We start from the raw sequence: 26,488 nt of genomic DNA, 5'->3' as shown, positions 1-26,488 counted from the left end.
GCTTTTTGACCACGATTCAAGCGGGACCGGGATACCTAGTTCGATAAAAATACGCGAGGTTGAAAAAGAGCTCGGTGTGTACTACAGGGTATTTCGACCACTGCTCACCTTTGCCCCTTTCTTCGGGCCCTTTTGCTTTCCTCTTATTTTCCTCAGACAAGTGTTTCGGTCTGATTTATAGCGGGAAAGCAACAACGTAGAAATTAAGCTGTTCAGTGGTGAAAGGGGAGAACGTTTCGGAAATGCGAGCCGAGATACCGACTCCGCGAAAGTGTGCCACTTATCACATCATAATCATGCACCGCATTCAGAACGGTACCAAAGAATTGTAACGCGGTCAACTTATTCCGTATTTCGTAACGATATACCGCCACGGTCGTTTCCGTCAAATTCAAAGTACGATATATCGTTGCTCATTTGTTTCGTGAATTTGATTTCAGGCATGGAAGTCCTCATCACAGCAGGTCGCAATCGGTCAAGACACCAGGCAGTCGGGCGTCGGGACGTCCGAACTACTTGTGCCTACCACAGCAGCGTTCGCGCGTTGCTAGCATGCCTAACACGGGTGTCGAGGAGGAGTATTACAGACTGAGACACTTCAGCATCACTGGGAAAGGGATCGTGAACAGAGGAGACTCCCTAAAGAGTCGAAGATCGAGGTCCAATAACAGCGTCGCGTCCAGCAATTCGAGGTAAGTTTGCAGTGTGTTTCGTAACCTCCTTTACCACGGAGAATTGACATCGTCGACATTTGATCGTCTTACCTTGTGGTTCTGCCAGTTTCGCCCTCTACCAATTTAAGTATCCGGGGAAGAAGAATATTATAGGCGGCGGTTCGTTAGCTATATACGGGTGCAAAAGGGTCTCTGAAGTGGAATTCACTTTATAGAGAGAAACCAACCTTATCCCTGAAAAATTCTCATTTCCTTTAGAATGGCTATCAAGCTAACGCGGTCTGAGCTAATATTGTTCATGGATGTTGCAATGAAAATTTTTGGATCGCGGTAAGCGTAGCACGGTGGAGTAAGCAGGGGGTTTTAGAGTTGGATCGTTATACGGGAAAATGAAATGACTTATACGGAATAACGACCTACATTATAGGTGGAACGGCTGAGTGTTGTTCAAAGCGTTGACAAAGGCGTGATCGTGTGCCTATTACTATCCACTTTCGACGAGGAATTTTCCGGGTGGAACAGCGAAATGTTGAATGCTTCGATTTTGCAGCGTTAAAGCTAAACGTGGCTCGTCGAAAGTCCTGCGAGTGACAACGATGCTGGAGGGAAACCAGTTTTCGGTTAGAAATTCCCTGTACAAACAAATTGACAGCGGGTTGGAGTTGAGCCAGCAAAAGTTCGCGGAACAACATTCGCCGTGCTTACGCCCCCTGCAATCAGTCCAAGCGTATCGAGCATATCGAGGGGAAGATTAATGTAACACAATATTCCCCTCATCTCCGTGAAAGAGACAAAAAAAAAAAAGAAATAAAAAAGAAAAACATGGTATCATCCAAAGCCAAATCGATATTCTTGCGAGCCCGAAATGCAGTACGTAAACGATTTCTTCGATTTTGACGAAGTGATTCTTTTACGACCAGTTGAACAAGCTGAGACATTCGAAAGACGGGCCTGACGGGTGCGGAAATCGATGTGTTACGATTTTCGGTTAACGAAGTAATAAAGGACCACGGATATTTCATCGAAACGAACAGTCCCCAGAGAAATAATTGTTTGACGGTCGTAATGGCGGAAAGTTGGACCGAATCTTGGGGGAGTTGGGCGCTACATATCACCTATTCACCCATTAGCCGCACCCGTTCCAGGTAATTAGTTGGTCACAGATAAGGCATCCGTGGACCTGCGTGGAGCGGCGCGTCACCCTTGGAAGGCCGTCGGCGAAGACACGGAGAGGCGAGGTGTCGTTACCCATGCCCACAGTTCCCTGTTTAACTGATAACTACTTGTCAGCAAGTAGTCGAAGCATTGAAGGGTCCGATCAATATCCGTTGCACGAAGGCGATTTTCGGAATTTGTTAATTAAAACGATATTGATATGCGAACAAAGACTCCGCTCGATCAGGTTTCGTTTCGCCGTTACGCCCGACTGATTATACGTATAATCCCGCGCGTATATGCTTGGGGTTCAGTCAAAACATCTCAAGTTGTTAGGGTGTTTGGTGACAACAACAAGGGTCCTTGCGTCGTGCACATTTTTAGAGGAGCGCGATATGCTGTGCAGGATTTAATGAACACACAGCCAGCGGGGCGCGCTATCCGGAAAGCAGTGAACCGATGGAAATTGAGAAGCACAAAGAGCAGTTAAGGGTGAAAAATAAAAAAAAAACAATAATCATCATCCTTATATATGTGTGGACAAAATAATGGGGAGTGATAAAAAAAAAAAAAAAAAAAAACACGGAAAAAAAAGTTTTTCGCAGAGTTAACTATTCCGATGGTAAAATTGCCTTACACTTGGTGCACTGCATGCCATGCTATACAGCCTGAATAATCTTCGACGGAGATATTCATATGCACGGGTGAAAATTTGCAGTTAATGCAAAGTTTGAGACTTCCATCGTTGGCGGGACCCGGAGGAACGCACCCTGTGCAATCGGTAACTTTTCTTGTTTAATATTCAATCGGGTAGTGTAGAAGTTTCGATCCCGTGTCGCCGCATCGTAACGGCTAAATAATGCTTTCGGATATTTAAGTAGTTCGATGAACAAGTCTTCATCACGCGAGGCAAGATTATCGAGCTCACGTGTCTGTGCAGGAAATTAGAAGTTGGCTCGTTTCCGACGGCGACTTCGAGTATATAAGGGGAAAAAAAAAGAAATGAGAGGAAACAAAAAACCATAAGTACAACGCAAAATGGTTCTGGAAACTTTGAGAATTTCGTACAACTTTGGAAAAAGAAAAAAAGCACTGCGCGCGGTAAAACGCACTGTTTTTGAATATGCATTCACTTTTCATGTTTACGAAGTGAAGACTCTCTAATTAAGTAATTCCCGCGAGAACGGTACTGAGCCAACTTATGGGTATACTGGCCATGTGCAATTACACGGTATCTTGGCATAAAAATGAATTCAACGATCCGAAATACCCGGCAGAAGAGAAGCGTGAAAAGCAATTTTCAGTCTCAGCGAATAATAAGCAAGTTCCGGGACTTTGCTCGGGGGTATGAAAATAAAAGAATTGAATATTCCGAGAGGTGTAATATACGCACGCAGATCGGTCCATCCATTTTTCGAGATCAAGTGCTGAATTCAAAGCGTGCCAGGATTACCGAGTTTGCGTAATTCAACTTTTTCACGCCATCTCTGACAGCTGTCGATCCGGAATGAAATCTATGAACGTGAAAAAAATCTCCAACATGGCGCAATCGTTTGCTCCCAGAGATTTGTTGGAGATCTAGTAAGGTAATTTTTCTTTTTGATTATGAAATACATTATGAAATGAAATTCTGCAAAAGCCTCTAAAGAAATATTCGTACCTGTAATTCAATAAGAAAAAAAGACCTTATCGCAGTAGAGCGTTCGAATAGAGAAACGGGAAAGCGATGGACTCACGTTTTTCAATGCATTGACATTTGCTAATCTGCAGAGGTATTTGTAACGCTATTATAATGGAGCGACTGATTTCAGTGCGTGTAGATGGTTGGGACTCCCGATTTAATTTTTTACAATACAAAAACTTTCGTTCGGAAAGCAATTTTAAAGTTTTAATTAACATTTACCCAGAGAAGATTGAATATTTATTTCCATAAGCCGTGGGCTAAATTGATGCGAATTTCATGAAACGATGCAGTCAATCTTTTCTGACATTATACAAGTTTCCCAAATATACCGTGGAATCCATAACATTTTTGATACTTCGGCGAGGTTATAACAGAATGAAAAGACAAACAACGGTACCGAAACATCGCCAACGGGTCAACATCGACTTCCGCGAGTAACTGACGATGCTCTACATCGAACGCGTGAGTTTACGTGTGACACTGAGCAACGTAGACGCACGTGTTGGACCTTAGAGCATTGCCTGATCCTTCGAAAGTAAACGAGGACGCTGCGGAGACAATCCGGAGTCGATGCTTTTACGGAACATTTTTCATACGTGGAAGACATCGAGTCGACGTTTACACGGAAAAGAAGAACGGATCGCTGGCATCCACTTTTTTACTTACTCCGAATGCAAACTGGTACGTGTCATCGATGGATCGAAGAAGCGATATATTTCGATGCAAATTTGACACAGTATGCATTCGAATATTCGTTTCTTCTTTCTCTCGTCAATCAGATTGTTCTTCCTTGTACGAAAAGCTCTCTAATCACAAGTTGCCGATTTTTCCCTGCATCGAAGTATTCACTTTGTGAGAATTATTGCGGTGCGGCAGAGACAATTGACTGAAGCACGATCGTCGCATTGTAAATAACCGTTTCCAGGAGTTTTATAACCTCATGGAGCTTCCGACGTGTCACAATCCTCCACCGGATGGTACAGAACTCGAACAAAACGAATTAGCGTATATCATGCTTCGGAGTGTGCGTTTCATTATCTAAATATATAATACCTGCACGATCTTTCAAAGGACCTTACGCGTTGCGTCTGATGTACTAAGCGAGGGTGGAGGGTGGGAGGTGGGTACTTCATTATTCTACGGAGAACAGACTAGCGTGCTTTCAATGTAGGTACGTTTATACATTAAGTATACCGACATGCAAGCTGGCTTGGTTCCGTGAAGATGAGGGCAGAATAGGATGGGGCAAAGTTGAGAGGGGTCGCCGTTCGTGCGATGGAAGAGGACGTTTTTGATTGGTTCGTCACGTTCGCTCCCCGGTGTAACTGTCTAATACACCAGAGCTGTTCGCGTTTGTTCGAGTAGGGGATCAATACCGCTGAAGAGTGCATTGCAGTGTCGTCGACTACATCTACGTATTATACTTGAATAGACCCGTTAAATGAAATCTCTTTTTCTGATTCCGGTGTTGAGTTTTCTTCCTTGCTTTGCTGTTACGGACGCCCGTAATAACACTGGTCTGCGGGAACAAACTTTTTTTTTCTTATTCTTATTATTATGTGTAATTATAAGGTTTGATGCTCTTGAATCGAATTATAGTAATTAAAAATATGTACCACGTATACTTTTCATGTACCATTTTTTTTTTTTTTTTAATCAATTGTTATTTTTCACTACAAATTGTAATCAAACACTAATGATAGCAACAATATTTATGAAAAAAAAATTATAAAGTTAAAGAGTTTAAAAATTGAGATCGTCGGAAAATCTGTCTACTAGTATAACTTTAGTTATTTTGAACAACGTTAGGCGATATCTTTCTTTCTCTCTCTATAAGTTCAAACTAGATTTGTATGTACGGATACGATATAAATAGATTAAAGTAGCATAAATGCAAAAACAAAACTAAGAAAATTTTGAAGTTTGAGTGCAAAATATGGAAAGCAGATATAGATTCGGCACATTAAGACCTTCGTATCTATATTTTCTTTTATGAAGTAGGATATCGTTGTAGGCCTGTGTAATAAATCGTCCAAACGGAACGTCGTATTCCCAAGACGTACGAGTACAGTTAGAGGGGAATATCTCATCGAAGTTGCGTCTTAAGGTTCACTTCCGGTGATGTCCCATTCGGTACGCGCAGCCGGCGTATCGCAGTAAAGCTTATTTTATGCACTGGATATGAAAATCGATTTATAGAGTGCGAATTCGCCAAGATGAGATCGGGCCAAACTCGCTTATACGGCAGAAGAGGATACACCTTAACGCATACGAGCTTATGTCGCGGAGCCAGCATCTGTCGGCTTGCCGCCCTCGATTTCTAAATATTTTATTGACCCAAGTTCGATCCCGCCCCCGACAAAAACGGGCACAACCGCTCCTCGAGGAAGCTCGCAGTTACAGTGGATCACCTCGCAACTGGATTTCCGATACTCCAAGGAATCTCGCGACAGAATATAATGTACAGATATGCGCGTGTCGGGAGATGGAGAAATAGAAATAATAAAAAATATAAATAAAAATATAGCCAAGGAACTTCCGATCGACACCAGCGAGCATCCCTCGCACACCTTTTGCGGCATTCGCGATTCTCTTCCGCCGATGTAATTCCCACCCCGCAAAAACAATCTTCTTCTCGGACCGCTGCGGACTTCGTCGAGTGATCTATACATTTTCGTAATTAAATTACACAGGTCAGTTGACTTTTAGTTCAGAGGGAACTGTGATCTCTCGCTTGGATTTCGCAGCCGCCCTGAAATAGCCTACAGGCAAGGGGAATCAGGGCGCATCACCCCCGAATAGAATGGCTACATTGTTGATCGCTCCTGGTATCGAGTTGTTGTTTTTTTTTCTTTTTTTCTTTCTTATTTTTTTCTCTCCTTTTTCTCTGCCGCTATCCGCATTCCCTCGGCTCAAATTCCTCTCGTTGGCTTTGTGGCTCCGCACGAACTGCGGCGGTGCAGACGATCGATTTTCTTTTTTTTATGTTTGCTCTGCGTCAACAGAGAGCAGATCTTTCGTTGTATATAGGTAAATAAACATTTTTTTCACTGGTTCAGTATCGATTATTCGTTACAATTCAATCGAACGGGGAATAGAGCGAAAAATGTGGAATGAAAAATGAACAAAGAATATTAAAATTCACGGCTCGGTCGGAAGCGCGTTGGAAAATGGAAATTTATAACCCCCCTAGGGGATATATGACTCTGTAGGTATCGCTACGCCAGAAGGTACTTCGAAGAGCCAATCTTGCTGGTCAACGGGGTAAAAAGGGAAAGCTGTAATTTTCACCGGCAGAAATGTGTGCAAAGAGTCCGGTTCTTTTCCCCGCTGCATCGAGGGAGCGTAAATGCAGAAGCCATTCGCATCTGTAACTGCAGAAAGCACGAGACGAAGGGCCTTGGATTACACGACTCGAGGGATTTGCTGCTGGATGGAATGCGTGATGCGAACACCCTCGTGATCGTACCTACCGCTTACTTTCCTTCGGTTTCCCCGAAATTCATCGTCTTAGGCCTCAGGCTCACTGGCCGCGGAGTTAAGCCTGCTTCTGCCTACGGAAAGGGATAACACGAAGGCAGATAAACGAAATAAAATCGAGGATCGCGCACTCTTGGCTTCCGCTTCAGTCGCATGGGGCGAATGCCTGTATGTGTGTGTGGAAATCAATTGCTCGTGTAGGAGAAATTGAAAGGATCACCTAAAATTGTCTGGTTCCTCGAACTTCGAGTGGATCAGGATATATGGAAGCTCATTCGTTGTTGCTTTCAGACTTGTCCCATTTTCCACGCTTCGATAAATCAAATGAACACGTATCAGATATCGGATAACTTTTAGTAACGCGTAAACAGAAGTGTCGATGGGAATTTGTCACGCTACAAATAATGCGTCGAAAAATTTATATTATGTTTTACCGGATGCTTGTCTCAGAGGGTGATTAATTATGATTACAGCACCGAACATTTGACAGCTTCTTATCCAGGCTCCGCGCGGACGTCGGCTGCAGGATCCTTGGCAAGCTCACGCGAGAGCAGCGCGTCCCAAGGACCTGCTCCGTATCGTGTTTTGATGCTAGGCGCCCCTGCTGTTGGTAAAAGCTCCCTAGTCTCCCAGTTCATGACATCCGAGTATATCCATGCCTACGACACATCGATAGGTGAGTTTGATTTTCCCATTTTTTGGATCTACCTCTCTGAATCTGTGAATGTCCATTCTTCTTACGCATCATCAGTGTATATAAGCCAAGAAACTTTTAACCCTAATAGGTAGAATGGCGTAACGATCGCACAAGGTGAAAAATGATATTCTACTTCAACGATAAGTTCTAAAAATCTACAAAAAATATCTAGGTATTGTTTAAGGTTCGCAGAAAAAGCTCTCTTAGTTTTCGTAACCGAAATTGATTATTTAAATATTGTTAACCATCGGGAAAGTTAAGGTAACGTGTGTAATGTCTGGGGTGAAATTCATCCAGAGTGACCTATTAGGGTTGAACGCTTGTAACTACGCTTGAATTCGATTCATATTCTTCGCATGTAAAATATATATATTACTGAAACGAGCTACAGCATGGACATATCTTTCGACTGAATATAAATTAGTTTTTTAATAATATTCTGAGACATCACTTACGTCCGTATACGTAGATGAAAAGTACTCGGATTTCCTTACTTCGTTTTACGCAATTTGGGAAAGAAGAAAAATACTATCATACCCTCGAGATTTGTATCGCTGCGTGCTTCTGTATTTTTCTTGGTTTATTATGCGGGATGTTTTATTATATCCTTGAGCAGTGTATAGTCGAATCGCGCGGTATATTCTTCGGCTCCATAAAACGTGGTCAATACCCGGACAAGTCAGTCAGCCTTGGAGTGATAGCGACACGGCCCACACTTGCCGGGTTTTATATATAGAGGGCATTCAACTCGACTCAACCAGCCATCGACGCTAGCTTGTTAGCTTTTTCTTTTTGCCCCTCTTTTTTCCATGGAAATCCGTATATCGTAACAGCGGAGATCAAGGCGAAGCGACCAAGCGGAGCAAAGTGCATTTCCCGAATGTTTTATCGACCCTACGGAGAGTAACTTGCGTGGCGAATTTCGCGTAGAAAGTTTGTCTAGTGGTACGGGATAAAGACCGATAATTGGCGAAGGGAACAGAGGTTCGAAGGACCTGTGATTTTTTTTTCCTCGTTATACTCCTCTCGTCGTTGGTAGAAGATCTCGGGTTTGAATGCCGCGGAATATTCCCATAATTCTGCGGTGCTACGTTACACGATCGAGTTGATTACGAATTACAATAACGTGAACGGGGATTTGACCTCTAAGAAGCATTTGTGCCTCGAAGGCGGTTCTGAAGGGTTCAGGCTCGACTGAATGGAGAGCAATCAAGAATTGGCGCAATCAGAGTACGAAAGCGATTTATTTATAAGCGAATTTACGTTGTAGGTCAATATTGAAGGGTTTCCATTCGTAATAAAGCTGCGTGTTTCTTGCTTGCATGAAAATTCTTAGCGAAGCATCGGCATCTGTCTGTAAGACTAATCTCATTTCCAATGCTCAGTATCGCCGCTAATTCAATATACCGAGTTTATTTTTCTTCGTATACGAAGAGATGAAAGAGGAGTAAGGCGAGGTTGTACGATAGTCTCGGCATTGAATATGCAATATTTTACCACTCGACTGAAGGCGCTTGTTAACTACAATTTATGGTGCAACTGTTCGCAATCTCTTTATACTTCGGTATTATTTATTTCTGAGGATGTAATTAAAAATCTTTTCTGCGCGTATACAAAACGGAGTGAAGAGTGGCGAGAAAAGTTGAAAGGGTAAATTTATCCCTCAAATTATAAACTTCCTGGCAATAATATACGTCCGTGCGGTATAAGTACTACGAGAAGATTGCTTTACCGCAGATTATGATATTCTACTGTCATAAATAAATCCAATTTCGCCGTCTGGCGTGCCGCGAAAATACACTGCATGTATATGAACTGTACACATATCCCTGTATGCCCACCCTTCACGCGCCGCGTCTCAAACAGACGCGTTCAGGTTAGCTACATGTTTGAAGAAGGTAACGCTCAAGTTCCATTGATTGATTAAACTGGTTGATCGGCGATAATCGTATTTCAGATAATTTATATTATCTACCGTAAAAAGGAAAATACTTTTATCTCTCGCTTGTTCGCCGGTGCTTTTGCAGTCTTACTGCTGTGCAACATTGTACGAAGGCAGCTATAATCTTTGTTCAAGATAAATTCAGGTCCTGAAAAGACGTTTAGTCGTATACTGCGACGTTTGCTGAGGAGAATCATTCGATAAAATGAATCACACTGAAACGACTCAGTTTCTTATAGTGGATACCTACGATACAAAGAAATTCGTGCGTCAAACACAGCGGTAAAAAGTCCTGCGGAAAGGCGTCGTAAAAAGTTGAAGCCGTCACGCGTAGAGTGCTTCGGCTGCTCTGAAGACACTATCCGAGCAATGATCAAAGCAGAAACCAATCTGTGCGTTAGACCTAAGAATTTTGGACGGAGATTAGAGTGGCTGTCAAAGTCTCGTTGCAAAAAAGGTTGATGCGCGAGCGTGCCAGGCAAACATCAATTTTGTGTTCGAGGTTGAATAAAACCCGTGGAAATTTTGCGATTCATAACAGAGTGTGCTCTTGTCTGAATCTGGTGTTCTTGATTTTTTTTTCTCCTCTTTGATTCAGAGTCTTACCAGAAGGAGACTTAGGGAACTGGCTAAGCTGACAAGACCTGACCTAGCTTTCTTCGACGTACTGTTGAATACCGCAGATCCTTAGAGAGGGATTCGAAAGTCTCGCAAAAGCGGATTTTCGGGGGTGGAAATAGAAAACATCCCGACTTTGTACCAATTTATTGTTTGACTTTTCACCGGCGAAACTGTAAATAATATTTATGTATGATATATTAGGTAGGTATGTTTTCCGATTGTGCGTGTCTATTTCCTCGATTTTTTTCACATTGTTGTCGCGATCGGTTTATTGGAGAAAAATGATAGAATCCAGAATTTCCACTGAAAACCTCGAACACAAGTAAACTGGATCTGAAAAGTAATCGGAAACTCGAATAGAATACGCGTACTCTGCTATAATTTAATTTCTTCGAGTAAGCATGTCTTCCTTTATCAAAGATCCGTCGACGATTTCATTTGCAAAGTTACATCGTTAATACGCTATTGATACATGGGATGATTAGAGCAGCAGAGTTTTTCTATCAACCGTATTTCTCGCCGATGTACCGCTTTCCCAATTTTGTGTTTCCTCTTCTTTCTTTCTTTTTACGGAAATTGATTTTTTTTTTTTTCGTATCAAAAATTCCGTCGGTGAAACTGGAAATACGCTTTTGAAATGTCCCGATGAAACAAATTTTCAATATTCGATCAGTCAAACAGATGACAGTATATCTATTTCGCGTTGGGGCGATTTTCAGACCCTGTATCATCCGTGTGGCAGGACGTACAGGATGTTACGTACAGTTCACTTCACTCTCGTTTCAACTCTTTGTCTGTTCCGAAATATTATTGAACCGATCTTCGAAAAGTAAAGGCAGGTCAAATAATTGTTATCCGGTCTTCCGATGATTATAACAAGGCATCAAAGCGCACTTGTCGACACGCCTACGTAGGTATAATAGCTTTCGAATTGTTAAAATAGTGCCCAACTTCGAATGGATTCTAGCTTATATAGCTTCAGATTACAGGTGGTTTACCATTGATCGATCTATACTCTGAGACATGTGTTTGTATATCGGACCTACCCACCAGGTTTAAACCAGCCAAGTTTTAACGCGATGCGACGGTTCAGGCACAGAGTAAAGAAAGCGTTTCTACACATTGCCAAAGTTCGAAGTCCTGTAACTAGTTCCGGACTTAGAACTCCCATGATTCATTATTCGCAACGATCAACAAAAAATGGTCTAGGTATACTTACGTACAATTTGCATAGCAATAGCCGACTAAGTAGGACGAGAACCGATTTCCGCTGGATATAAACGAAGGGAAATAAACCTGTGGAAAAACGAAATAATTAAACTGGACTAAAAAAAGGTAACAAGCGTAACTTTTACAGTGGAGTTAAACAGCCGTGTAACTTCGTACTTCGTTAACCACGCTTATGGTATTCATGTTTTGCCGGCTTCAGGCCACGCCTGGACGAATATTGTCAACATCTTAACCCAGTTTTAAACACACCGTGCCTCTGGTTGCAAAGTGAGGAGCCGAAAATCCACGCAAACCGTCCTTTAGACACGCGAACAACTTGGCATATTTACCACCTGCTTAAACGTTTCCAGAATGCAGAGCTCGAGGTGCATGTTGATGCATGCTAATTATCCAACCGAGTTTCAGGCATTCTTCAAGTTTATATCGTTTAAATCCGCAGCCTTTAAAACAGATGTAGAATAGAATAGATGTGATCCGACGTATGTTGTACACGTGATTAGTTTTGTTGAGTGTAGCTAAGAGTGGTTGGATTGTGAGTAGCGGTGTGTGTTACAGATGACGAGTCTGGGGACAAGACAGTCAGCGTTCTTCTAGATGGCGAGGAATCCGAGCTCACCTTTATCGAGTCCCCCGCCGACGTGAATGTAAGTACTTCTTTAATTATTGCCAACAATTTTGCGTCGCACGATAAACCGAGCGTAGCGCGAGTCCAACAGCAAGTGTACTTAACGACGAAGTCGTCGCTTTACCAATTGTTAGATCACCTGCTCGACTACCTTGAGTATATAGCTCGCCGTGAATATACGCCCCAGTGTGTGTATCGAGGGTTGAAGAAAAAAAAAAAAAATGATACGGCAGGTAAATAGGGAAAAAATTGACCCGGGAAATCGCTGACCTAGATTTTAGTCCCACGCTGAGGTTTATACGCGCCGCGATCAGCCCCTCTCTTTGATTAATTTTAGCTCTCTCACACTTCTGTTACCCCCTGAATTCTTCTCGAACCTGTCAATAAAGCGATGGGTTCGAAAAGGGCCTCTGCCACCTATTTTCAGCTGCGACCGGATTCTGTTCAGCAAAGGGTGAAAGTATGCACAACATATCCGTCAGGGCTAAAGGACTATATAACACCTCGCGTGACGGCGTGACAACTTTGCGCACGTGTGTTTTTACGCACTTTGTGTGCTGTTCGAATAATACGTACTTCATACAAGACGGATATCACGAGCGTCACACGTAGGCTGATGAATCTGTGCACCATATCACGTGCCTGTAGTTAGCACCTCTGTTCTATTTCTGCAAACGTTCAATATATTTTACTGTCGGAAATGTCCAGTAATTCACTCTGACAAAATTTCATACCTATCGGATAGCGCTATGAAAGCCCACGAGATGGATAGGAACGCCTTCTGTACCCTCGCGTATTTCGGTTATCGAGTTACAAATGTCGCTTTAGATTTGTGTTCCACGGTTTCTTTTTCCGCCGTTTTTGCCTGTAAACATTATTTGCCATACCATATCCGTTCTCTTGTAACACAGTTTGGTAACTCTGTAATAGCATACTCTATTTGATACTTGATTTAAAGTTGTTGGTGTTGAGCAATGAGGAATAACTTGAGAAATATTCTACTGAATAATTTATTTGGAGAATTCGATTAGTGCTGAAGTAATTTTCAAGCCAGTGTTGAAACCAGTTTTACCAACGGGTTTAAAACGCCGGTGTGTACTTTGAAGATAAAAAAGAATAACGTATAAATTTTACAGATAAAGTTTCATCATTACCTTTCGATTTATTTGACATGGGCACATGAAACGCGAATCACGTTCAAGGGCGACATGGTGAGGCTAGGAAAATTTCCTTTATGACCCATTTTGTTACCCTGTCGAGAGCAGCGGACGTGATTTCATTTTCCTACAGCGTTAATGCAGTTAGGTTGCAATCACGTGCCGAAGACTAGGGCGCATTTATAACCGACTAGTTGACCCGACCGTGAGCACATTCATTTTGTCGCCCACACCCGCATCCTAAATGAATTATACATTTTGAAAGCACGACGAGTAGGTGCCAGTGATTCACTTGCAGAATCACTCGATGAACTTCGATCAGTCACGCAATAATGACATGTATTCGACTCGTTCCTCCTGGTTCCATTTCGACGAATAATCCTACCCCACAGGGAATCGATTCTTTCATCCAATCATTGCCCGATATTGAAATGAGGTGTTCAGCGAGGGTTGGAGGAAGAGTTCTACCCCTAAGCTATCTCCTAAGCATTCCATTCGAAATGAATTCTCTGTTAGTATTTTATGAAATAATATCTATAAGCTCAAGCAATTCCGATGCTTGAAACTGCAGATAAGTCGTAAGAAACGCGATTTTCAGACAAATTGCTTTAACAAATACTAAATTCTGAGTAAATTGAACGCGGAAAGTTGATTATGCGTTCATGGGCCAGAAACTAAGTTGTGTAGAAATAGGTACGATAAAATATTGTTCTTGAGAGTAATTGGCGGAGAAAATAATTTCAGGATCCGGTATTTATATTTTGATTTGTTTCGTACAGTCAACTCGTCGACGATATTCTTTTGAAACATTATATATATATGCGTGTGTCACTGGAAATCTCCAATGTGGCTGAGTGACCCCAAATGAAAAAGGAAAAAGAAATCTAGACAAAGAAAGAGAATTCAATATCAATATAAATAACAGGAATGCGGGAAAACGCAAATTCAACGAGAAACAAGTAGTAATAAGCACACGCTTGAAACTACAAAGTGAGTGAATGAAATAATAATAATATATATATGCGTGTGTGTGTGTATATACATATAGCAGCAGCAAGATCCCATTCCTTGCAGGCTAATTAAAAGAATTAATCTAATTACGCTCGGTCGCACGCTTCTCTCAGACGGACGGTGAAGGTCTTGCCTGCTAATTTCACCGTGTCTCCGCATTTCGCCCCGAAGGTATGTAAGAACTTTGGAGTGCCACGAACACTTTTGCAACTGACGTTACGGCCGTTCTACCCGACTTTATATACCGTGTAAACTGGTGTATGATTATACCTGCGTACCTACACCGGCAATGAGTTGAGTTAACATGATTGTAACGCATAAAAGTATAATATCAATATTACGAAAGTTCAAGAACAGGGTCAAAATATCTGTGATTCACTCTTCTTGTGAATTCGCGATCGACTCGACTCGGAAAAGTTCGAACTGTCACGGGGTTACACCAATCTTTCAAGTGTACCGGTATATATTCCATGATAAAATTTAACCGCGGGAGGAAATAACGTGAAAACTTTACTACCGGGGTCTAGCTGCGAAAAAGTTTCGTCCGTATATCATACGCGGTGCGTTTTAAGAGCGCAATGGATATTTGATAATCATGCATGCTCGTATGTGCGCGCTGTATTGGTATATGTATAGGATATACATGAATGCCACGCGGATGTATACTTATTTTATTGTCTTCCATTTTCCACCTTGAGTATAAAGCCCACCTTTTCGCCCTTAGGCTCTGCCATGCCGCTTCGTACACGTGCCATCAATATACGTGATGCATACAGCGTATATATATGGTATATTCTATACGTGTGTATTATACACATGCTTGAGACTCTACGGTGCGCCACTCAAGACGTCTGAGTTCGTTCTCTCTGAGGAAATTGAATAACTCAAACACCCGGCACTCTGATCATCAAATTTACCGTACAAGTGTCGATATAAGTGCCCACGTATATATTACCATATTATAACGCTGCCTTACATAGATGCGTATTTTGAGACCAAAGTAGCCACTGCAGTCGAGCAATAGAAAATTTATCAACGACTCAAGGAGTCGTTTGTCATTCTTTCCCAAGTCTTGTACGTACTCCTGATTCATGTATAACTTCTTGAAGAGACGATCGAATTCTTCACCGCGTCGTCGTACCAAAAATAAATTCTCAACCTGACATCGAATTTCAATGAAATCCACCCTGCGTATAGGATGTTTAGAAGTGGGGAGAGAGAGGGTGTATCTGAAGCAGCATTGCTATTTCGGCGACCGTTTCGGCAATTTATCAGAAATATTTTCTTTCTTGTAATTTTTTCGGCTCGTATTTCATCCTGCGAGTGGCGACCCGATCAAATATTCCAGACTACATGAAACGAAAGCGAGGCATTAACATCGACACATATCGCTTTCGACTCTGTTCCATTGTCTGGGCGATAGATGATTTTCTTTTACGTTCGAAAAGCCCGAGAATGCTTCACCGAGTCGCACTTAGTTGCGATCTTATGACCGTCATAAATCAACCGGGGAAGGAAACGGGGGTAGAGCAACCGATGCGATAGTTAACGCGCGATGTGGGCAATGCTATTCGAAAGCAACAAAAGTCTTTCCGCTGCACCTGCTATACGTGTCAGAAATATGTCGAAGCAGGTTCAGTTTCGTCTATTCCAACTCAACCCCAGAGGAAATGTGTACGTACATGCATTATACCGTCTGGCAAAAGGGGATCGTTTGACTCCGTTACCACGACCATTTGTCATTGACAGCTCTCTGATCGTGAGCGTTGAACACAAATGGCTTTACTCTTTGTACGAGTATCCTGCTCGCAAAGGCCACGCGATACGTCGACACATGCATGACATACGATCTCGTACGAGCCCGAACGAGAGCAGTTCAGTTTCTGGGTAAACTGTATCCTCGTATTTTCAACATCCTCTCAAAGTGAATACAATGTGTGTACTGTCGAAATTTCCCAAATGTTTTAAAAATGTATTCACAAATGGGTTTGCCTTCTTTCATTTCAATTGCTCAATCTTTTAGAGTTACGAATTTGTATTTCTTTCTCCGTTCAACCCCTTCGCTCCCTATTACTTGCGTAGAGGGGACTGCGATGTCACGTGCGATCGTTATACCAAGTCGTCGTTGAATATAAGTATTCGTTGGCCGACTGTCCCGTATCAGCGACTGCAAGGACCAAAGATGCAAATGTGATCTCCGGAAATACTCACTTTCCCCGTTGGATAGATCCGGCCTAGTGGCCAGTTCCTCTTCGCGTGCATGGTAATTGCTCAATTAGGTACGTCCTCGTTGCCCGAGTGTGACCGAACAATGGGAAAGCTCTAAGGAAATTGAATCGCATTTTTGAATTCTTCTGTGAGTGAATTATACTCACGGATTAATGCCGATGTTGAACTATGTATAACATAATACCTACCTATATGGATTCTTGTTTCTTGTCCGATACACTTTGAACAGAAATGAGTATTTCACAAGCACGGCGGGATTGGAGTCGAAATCCCGAAAAACCAGAAAGTCCACCAGACGCAAAAGAATAGACAACATATTTTTAATAACATTTAAACAGCACATCTTTTTCCCCGTATAATTTGATTTGTTCAATACATTATTACATTAAATCGTGTTCCACATTTACGTTCGCGCCCTCGTGTCACTTCACAAGCGTAATGCCATCTATTAGCCGCAACTAGTGACGTTGGAAAGAATAAATGTGCTTCTAACGTCTTGCAGCCTCTCGGTATTTTGTCAATTCCGTCTCATTGTCAGTGGGTTTCGGGATTTTGACCTTCTAGTCTTTGGTCAGTCGTTATTGATAAATGCGGATTCGTAAATTTTCGAAAAAGGTACGAGTCCGACATTTGAATTGTAAACTTTTTGACTGTTTGGTATTTTTGCAGTTTAATATTTTTCCTTTCGTAATCTTGCCCATGCTTCATAAAAAAGAAATAAATAAATAAATAATCGGTATAACTTTATTTATACATTTTTGCGTTCTCAATTTTTATTTTTCTACAAGACATTGTTTCACATTTATAGTCTTTCTACGTTGTAAACTGTCGGTAATTTGACTTTCGGGATTTCGTCCCGTCGACTTTTTGGTCTTTCGCATTTTCGTACCCCACTCGAATGGCGCTATTTCTAAACTCCATTTCAGTGCCTAACAGCAGCTCTGTGCATAATTCAATTTTGTTCGGGTGGTTTCAATGTTCTAACGCAACACCGCGCTTATGATTCAACTCACGGTTTCTCGAGAGTTAATCAGGTGCTAAAGCTTTCGAGGAAAATTGAATCGCGGCTATTGAATCCAGTTCGTTTCAATTATGTATCACGATACAGCCGTTGGTTACGCATACAGATTTCGGTTCGGTCTTCCAGCCTTGGATATAATTAGCAGTTTTGTACGGCGCGCTACTATAGCCCAATTTTATCTTTCACGCCCGAATGGAACAATGCAAACAGAATTTTAACGAGTGAATTATGCCGGTGTTTTCGCCCTCCGTGCTTTTATCGCATTGGCACGCAATACCAAACTGAAATAATCAACCTACGGCGTCGACGAACATCCGATATGCCGTTATGTGCTTAATGCTTCACCGTCGGGCTTCGAGAATTGCGACGTTGACGAGTGACGGGCACGCGTGTACACAACTGGCACCTACAGCTAGGTCTGCCACGTCCGTGTACTCGAATTCATCTACTCAGCCGCGCACTTGAGCTTGTTCCATTGATCTCCCGCAATCACCGGCTGATCCACGCAGAAACAAATTATTGAGGATTGAGGCTCCGGACAGGCTTTGCCGATTAAATGAAAACAGGCCCTCATATTCCCACGATTACCGTCACGTTATTTCCGTAACGGTATGCCTGTGGACAGGTACCAAGCTCATTAATTAGCGTATGTAGCACCTAAAATACCTGGAACTGCTGGGCTGTAGTTGGGTAGGAAAAATGTCAACGTCATTTTTTCTACGAAAACATCAAATATTTATACAGAAGAAAGAACTGCGCAGAAATTCTCTTTGATCCAACTAACAACTTCATGAGTCTCAATCTCCGTTCCGTTTAATTAAATTAGTGTCTCGCCGTGAAATTGCGCGTCCAATACTCGATGAAACTTTAGCTTTACCATCGATACCAATCTTACTTATCGGACTGGCTTTCCAATTAATTTTTTCTCGGATAGAGGTCGACTTTGACTTGTATTCGCTTCCGCCGACAAGGCAGGCTGGACTTATTCATGTGGATCTTAAGAGCAGCCAAGGACTCGGAGCGAGTTGCTACAACTGTAAAGATTCTTCGAGAATACGTATTCAATTGACCTACAGGACCGTGCTGTCACGGCTTTGTCGCAGATGTGTATAGGTATAATGCATGTGGCTGTCCGAGCAGGGGAAACATGTAGCTCCGAAAATGACTCCAGTCCTAAGGAACGGCCTGACTCGGTATTGGGAACAAGCTGAAACGTTGAGCGAAGAATTTCTTGTTTTGAAAACGATACGATTTGGTCTTTTGAAGTATTTTGATCATACAAAGAGCGTTCCCGGAACAATGAAGCCGTTTTTAACCAAGATATGAAAAGATGTTGACAAGCCATTACGAGCCTACTAGAAAAGCTTATAGGAACCCAGCACCTATCAAGGGGCATTTTAATCCCGAATCATCGAATTCTGCCGCTTGCACGATAAGCCTTAGGAAGTTGGGGAAAAGCCAAGTTCCTCTCGGAATGTGGGTGAGTGAATGCCAAAGTGGATTAAAAAGTTTAAGTCAAGCTCTGCCGAACTCGGTCCACGTCCATGGTTTCAATCCGGATAATATGCTATGCATGCAGAATCCACGTAGCTACACGAAGCCTTCCTTTGAGCAAGCCGTTAATCCATCACGATAGCAGCGGGACACACGTTAGTCTTCGAACACGAATTTTGCCGCAAATGTTTTCTCGTTCCACCTCTTATAGCTGGGCTTTAGCGAACAACGCGAAGAAATACGTTTCGCGCGATTCACAATGGGATCAAAAAAAGTCAACCAATCACCATCAAATGAAGTATCCGGGCCTGAACAGTTTTCAACGAAGGCAAAACGCGTAAGCATAAGCCTACAAAAGCAGATTCGCCGCACCAGACGCGATAATTCTGATCTGACGGTATTCCTCATTTAGGAAATCGTGTATTAGCATCATACGTAGGGAAATTGCATTAATAATGCATTGAAACGACTCCCGCCATGATCTCTCGGTTACCACGAACGGAGCGCGTTATTGTAGCTACGTATCGTTGATGATACCATTAATGGTAATAGCAATTACCACAGCAAACGTACCGCGCTTCGTTGTACCGCCAGGATTGCACAGGCATGTTTCATTTAAGCACCATCTATTAGAGCGCAACAAAGCGTCCGGCAACGGGTCACGATATAAAGTCAATATTTAATAACCAGGCAAGACTAGGATGAGCCCGCCGTTCGCGATTAAATTCATGCTCACATGCCATTAACTCGTTCCAACTGACGCTCGGTATTAAATTTAATATCGAAGCCGACGTACGAGTGACCATCGCGTTAGATTCCGGGATACAAGTGGGTATATAGGTCTATTGTATCGCCTGTATAATAAAACAATTTATGTCCGAGTATTACAGGTTTACGACAAACCGCATAAGAGTGATATTTTGCAGCTACAGGCTAACCCCGTAATCAAACTCTTCCAAAATCTATCACTGACTCTGGTGGATCCGCTTTGTTAGGTAAAAAGGATTTCGTCAAATTGCAAACTTTTCCCACACGCTTGTTTTTAATTACAGTGTGTGTGCGTGACTTTATTCGGGCACATTTATACTCTTCGTAATGAAAAAAACGGTGAACTCATGCGGCGGTAGAAACCTTTTTTAAAAAAATATACGATCGCAATTGGAATATTCATGTATTCATCATACTGACGGCGCGCTGCGTCGCCTTTGACAGATTCATCCACGCTCGAAGACCTCTATATGCTTCTCTTCATTTACATCTAAACAGTATTTAATTCAACTCTCTTGCTCTCCCCGTTATTTCTCCACCTTAAGAGTTTAAATTACAATCTGAACATAATTGCGTTGAAATATCCTGCTTACTGATATTCTCTCTCGAAAATTCCGTCGATTATCCTACGAATGCTCGCTTCGAGGAATTTCTGTTCTGCCTCGGGGCTATTCACCGAATAACTCGAATTACTTACATTTCTTCCCTGCACGAAGGAACTCTTTACAGCGTATCGTTGAATCGAAAATTGCTCGTTGAGTACAAAGAATGTATAAAAAAATTTTCGACGCGAAGGCGCAGGTATAATTCGCGTACCAGCCAGCCATTCTTTTATCCTTATTTCTTTTCTTCGAATAGGTACGGCGCTTCGCATAAGGATTCTTCCAATTGTTTTTGGTCCAACCGACCACCAATACTTATAACTTATCACAACAAGAACTTGGATGGAGCCTTAAACTGTCTTCGTACTCAGGCAAGCTTCATCCAATTAAGACTATCCGCTTTGTAAATCACTCACAGCAGATTTAGCGCAGCTCTGTATTTCACACATTCAAGCGGTGAGCCACAAATTGCGTACCGCTGTTAGTTTTTGTTTTCGGATTTGCAGCTCCGCTCGGAAACACTTTGGCCACCCGATGAACAACCCTCTGTAAAACCTGATATGTCACGGTGAATTCCCATACCGAATCACAAGGGTATCCGATTAACGATGTCTTTCACCTTCAACTTTACGACACCCAGTTTACTTTGATCACGTCTACTTGTAGCTACAAGCGCTGGCATCGTGTCACAGATTTCGAGTTTGACTTCGTTACGCATCAAAAGATGGACAACATTTTTTGCTCGTTCCGAACGACGGCGAAATCGTCCGAGTCGAAACTGGTCTATCGAAAATATCTACAGTCATGGCTTTGACGATTTTGGCAAAAAAAGGGAAAAATATGAGACGATAACCGACGTTGATTAAATAAAAGGTACTTGTTTTTTAGAGTGCGTGACGGAACATTTCAATCCCCGTTGTCACCCGTCGTGACATGGGGGCACATCCAAAATCGTTATGTAATTTACAAACGATCCCAAAGGGAAACAGCAGTCCCAGACAGCGCTGTAATAACAGGCGACAGTCAGTAGGGAGGCAACCAAGGGCGGGAATCTCATTCGTTGTAAGCGTGTCTAAGCACGTCAGTTAGCTTAGCTTATCGCGAAGGTGCGAATCGAGGTAGTTAAAGTTGCTTAAATTGATGAGAGTAAAGCAGTGTTTAGTTATCGCGGAAAGTTACGGGGTAATTGCAAGCGCTCAACTATATATCCACCAGGCTACAATCCGATAGCGGAAACTGCCATAATTTCCATCCGTGTCAAAGAATATTTAGCGAATGGATAGTAATTTCTGGGCGTTGATTACATTCGTTCATGGTTCGCCGCTACTATGTTCACCAATCACCGCGTCTAATCGACTCGTTACAATTAATCACGTCTCGTTAGCGAACAATCGGACTCAATTCGATAAATCAAAACATCACAACCTACCTCTGCGGATGTGAAATTCGCAGTCCTTGCGAGGAGTGAGCCAGCCTCCGGTTGAGCTCAGATCCAACGAACCTGAATAAGTAACGCGCGGATAATTAAATATTTCTCAGCAGCACTTCGCTGGACTGAGCTTAAGAGCGAGACGAAAGTTTCCGCGCCATATATGTACGGCATCCCGAGCCTATACCCAGGTACTTTATACACCCACATACCCTGAAACCCGTCGTGCTTACTTCCATACAACGAATATCCGTGTACTTTGCATATATTTGCAAATTCCATTTGCTCGAGGGGAAAATATGGCGAAGGCGACACCGGCTCGAGTCGTCACGGTAGAAAGGTAATTACTACTAAAGTAGTCGTTGAAGCGTTGCTTTCAGAACGTAGTGCGCCACTGGGTGAAAGAGTATCATTCCCGCCTTTTTGCCAGATGAAATTCATGCAGCATTGGTAGAAGACGTCGCTGATCTACCGTCTTTTGCCGTTAAATTATTTCAACGTGAATTTCAGCCACCTGCAAACCTGTCAACGGTAGCGTTTTGCACTGGTTACGTATGGAATAATCAACGAACCAAAGGACCTCTTGGGACCGAATATAATCGAGAGTTCTCCAAGGAGTAGCGGGGAGAATTCTGATTAGATTTTTCGTTAGATTTCTTTGGAGAAGGGAAAATGTTTTTTCACATCTCTTTTCCAAGCTTTTGCAACGAGTTTGACGAAACTTTTGAAGAGATTACCTCGCTCGTAATGTGTTTTGAATCGATTTCCAACTCCCACCTTCAAAACTACGATCGTGAAATAAGAAAATACACTCTGGTTCTCACGTTAATCCGAAAATTGTGATACATTCTACTACCATGCTTGCTAACGTGACGTATTATTGACGCAGAATTTATGTTCTCTATTGTGTCAACTCAGCAATTATGCGCTCAACTGTTCGAGTTCTCATGAGTTGACAACACTAATTGCGCGTCATGGTTACATTCATCTCATTGTGTCATTGCTCACTACGTACGTAGCGCACCCTACGTCGCAAGACCTGAGGTTCTACCTCTTGGACGTAGAAACTCTTAGCATTCGCTCGGTCTGTGATGCAATTTGGTTAGACAGAGACAGAGTCAAAGGACAATTCCTACAGGCAACCCGGATGAGAAACGCTTTGAAAAGGCGAATCTTTGGTGGCTCGAATTGTCGTATGTAACATTTCTTGCACATCTTGAGATAGTAAAAGTCGAAGAAACTGAAAATACGAAGCTTTCGTCAACCCAAGCACTGCTCTCGGAATTCACAGAGTTTAAAATCGCGGTGTGCCACGATCAGAGTTGTTTGATCTAGGAAAAGTCTAATCAGGATGAGAGACCATTTGGCAAATGTAACTGCGAAATTGCTGCCTTTGCTTCGGATTATATATCTGTGCGAATCCTTGATTATGCTAACAGCTGCTGCAGACATATTCAGGGGAAGAGTATAACGGGCAATTTGTATCTCATCGAATGCAGACTCTACATTTTCCATTTAATTTCACCAGTATTCCTTTACCTCTTTTTGCACTTTTACGAACAAACTTGACGCGCGATAGCGAGGCATGGATATTTCAATGGACTCAACAAGGTGTGCAGAAAGTAACAGACAACTTTTGTGCACAAAGACTTTCACGCGATACTAACTGTTTATGCGGCAAGAACCTAGCGCCTAGCAACGAATAGCTAATCCTGACATTCCTATCGACCTAATCTCTTCACACTATGCTCCGCCTACCGAACCCACCAGGTCGAACCGTCTGAACAATGACTGGGCAATTCTACTGTTGGCTCGAGGTGCTATTCGCAGTGTTCCCCGAACAAGGCGCCTTGACTGTATATTGTCGTGGCACTGAGGGTTTCACTACTAGGCCTCGCGGTTGAGCAATTCGATGTTCCCAAAATGGTAGGACATACACGTGCTGGCACGCAATAGTATCAGAATTAACCTACGAATGGCGAACTCGTGAATGGAAAGCTGATATCGGGGAACGTGGGGTACGACGGACCTCCTGAAACGCTGATTATTTTTTCTGGCTTTTGAGCACCACGGACAACTTGTTTTGATCTATATCGAACAAATTCATCAATACGTTGCCATAATTAAAAGACAAAAAAAAAAAAATCCAGGGTTTGACGGGCCCCTTTAAAAATATTACCAAAAATATGTATATATTCCGGAGAAAATGGCCTTTATCTAAAATATCACTTTTTTCTAAATTATAAAAAAAATGTTCAGTCCTTAAAGAATGTTGCATACTTTAATTCAACGCATAAAAAAATTGTTTTATTTGTCACAATTTGTCGGGAGATCCGTCGTACCCTAAGGGGTCCGTCGGGCCCCACTTTCGCCTACTTTGAATAACAGCCGTTGAATTGGACGTGAGTTATACCTTGCGAAGATTCGAATTTATAACTATACACGTAAGCAACGAACACGAGGAGTATTGGATAAAATAATCGAAGCACTCAAGCCGGGTCAAAATTGTGTATAGTAAAATTTGACGCTCGAACAATTTAGCGAAATGCTTGTGCGAATTTATGGAATGCCGTTCTATGTGAAAAATAAAATCATCCGGAACACGCTTTGACAATAAATCGTTATACGGGAGATCAAAGCATTCATCAATGGAACATACCTTTACATGCAAATATTATGCCTGAAATGGTGGATTTGGGGAATTACTCATCCAATCAAATTTGTTTTCCGCCAAGTCCATGCTGAATAAATCAGAACTGATATTGAACGAAGATATATTTTTATTACTCGAGCGTGTAGATTGTTTTTACATTTATTTACTTTGGAGGTAAAAAATTTCGAAATGGTTACAAAGGGTTTTGACGAGACTATCTTTAATAACGTGTAACGAATCGTTGGGGCTGAAAACTAAAGCACTAGATGGTTCGCAAAGGAAAGAGAACCTTTGAAATAGTGATCCGCAGAAAGTGCCGGTTGGCAACACATTTAAACTGGAAATTCTTGCTCTGGAAAATAAATGGTAATAAGCAGCCAAGTGGCAAGTCAGCATTTCGACGCCAAAGGTTGTGCTATCTATTTTTTGTGCCCTCTTCTTATTTCGCGTCTCTTCCTCTTTGAGTTTTTCTTAATTGTGTTTTTCTTTCAACGATGGAGAACCGTGGGGGGGGGGGGGGGTGAGCGAGAGAGAGAGAGAGAGAGATGGAGTTGTGGGAGGAATGAGGCACCGGATCGTTTAACTTGAAACTGCGCTTGCTGGACTCCTTCTGCATCTGACTCTCAATCTTAATGCCGCTTTTTGGGCTTCGTTCATTTTCCTCGAACGGCGTGCGATAAAGTTGTCAGTACCTACTCTAGGAAAGTGACGGTTATGTTAGCAATTCCGTATCGCTGGAATAATTTGTCATTTGTCCTTATTCTCAGACCGTTTCACCCACACATCCGCAACCGTGAAATCGTACAAAACTACAGCAACGCTCATATTTTAAACCCACACAATAACCAGCCCACGCTTGGTAGATTCTAATCACAGTTCGTATTGTACTGATTTCGATAGTTCTGAATAAATCGATTACCTGGATTCCCGTTTTGCAGACGAAAATCAAGGCAGGAAAACGATTACCTCAAACCTGCATTTATCCGAATTTTAAGGTCACGATTAACCCTTCGTTGGCCACCTAGGAACAATTCGTCCTAGGCTATTTTTGCCCACTTGGAATAATAAAATATTTAGTCATACAATAAATCAAAATTAATAAACTTTAAGAAAGCGAGACAGGCGACCGTTTTAGAGAAAGAAAGAGTGGCCAACGGAGGCTTGAGTAAGAATTTCATCAACAGAAAACTTGGATTCTTTTTTGATTATATCTTGTTGTTCTCCATTATATTAATTCTATAATCAACAGGAATCTTTGCGCTAGTACCCATATTTAATATTCTCCCCTAAAATAAAACTTCATAATCCGATAAATCTGCCTCTGCTACACCAATTTTATTCAGTCAAGTGGAGAGACAATTAAGCTTTACTGCTCCCTGAAACGAATCTTCTCATGTTCAATTGTTGCTACATAGCGGTCAAAGATTTTCCGACAACATTATTCTACACACGGATGTATTACCCAATTTTTCCGGCTTTTCGTTTGAGAAATATGGCACGTTGAAACTATCCTATAGAAACATCGTGTAATTTTTCAAGATAAGAGAACACGCTCCATGCCATCAACACTGACGATATACATCCACTCTCTGAATTTGAATCTGTGAATTTTCACTCATTCCCAGTTATAAGTATACATATGAAAAAACAGTACGTATACACTAACGATTCAGTGACTTTTCAATGATATTTCACTGATTTTCTCCAGTGGGATACTTGTAACCGATTTAGATCTAGAAGGTACGTACCGCGGTATATTCGCTCAAGCATCAGCATTCACTTATCGTACTTACCTTCGCGACTGCGTATGCTCCCATAAATTTTCACCGACAATTAAAAAAAAGAGATTTTCAGCCAAATCTTTTAGAAGCCGATCACGAAGTTGAAGGTGCCGATATAACGCATGCTAGTTGCTATCTCAAGTTTGGAATCGCGCAAAATTTTAATGGCCGCAAATTAACTGTGCCGACTTTACGGGTGAGGTTTAGTTTATAAATATTCGCGACAAGGTTGTTA

The 26,488-nt window shown here is 42.1% G+C and overlaps 1 protein-coding gene across 2 annotated transcripts in view; it reads left to right on the top strand.

The window, feature by feature from the left end:
- Nucleotides 1-26,488, top strand: part of LOC124214037 (uncharacterized) — an 84,083-nt gene that overhangs the window by 31,652 nt on the left and 25,943 nt on the right. Inside the window, exons 7-9 of one of the 2 annotated variants that reach the window (XM_069134041.1) lie at nt 441-692; nt 7,467-7,669; nt 12,024-12,127. In XM_069134041.1, coding sequence (XP_068990142.1) covers nt 441-692; nt 7,467-7,669; nt 12,024-12,127 — 559 coding nt within the window. The remainder of the gene's footprint in view (nt 1-440; nt 693-7,466; nt 7,670-12,023; nt 12,128-26,488) is intronic. The other variant, XM_046615999.2, reaches the window with a different exon arrangement.

Source organism: Neodiprion pinetum, chromosome 3 (assembly GCF_021155775.2).
Source record: "Neodiprion pinetum isolate iyNeoPine1 chromosome 3, iyNeoPine1.2, whole genome shotgun sequence".
In the NCBI taxonomy this organism is placed as follows: Eukaryota; Metazoa; Arthropoda; class Insecta; order Hymenoptera; family Diprionidae; genus Neodiprion; species Neodiprion pinetum.
Note: the sequence above shows the minus strand (reverse complement) of the source record. Positions and strands in the feature narration are given on the sequence as shown.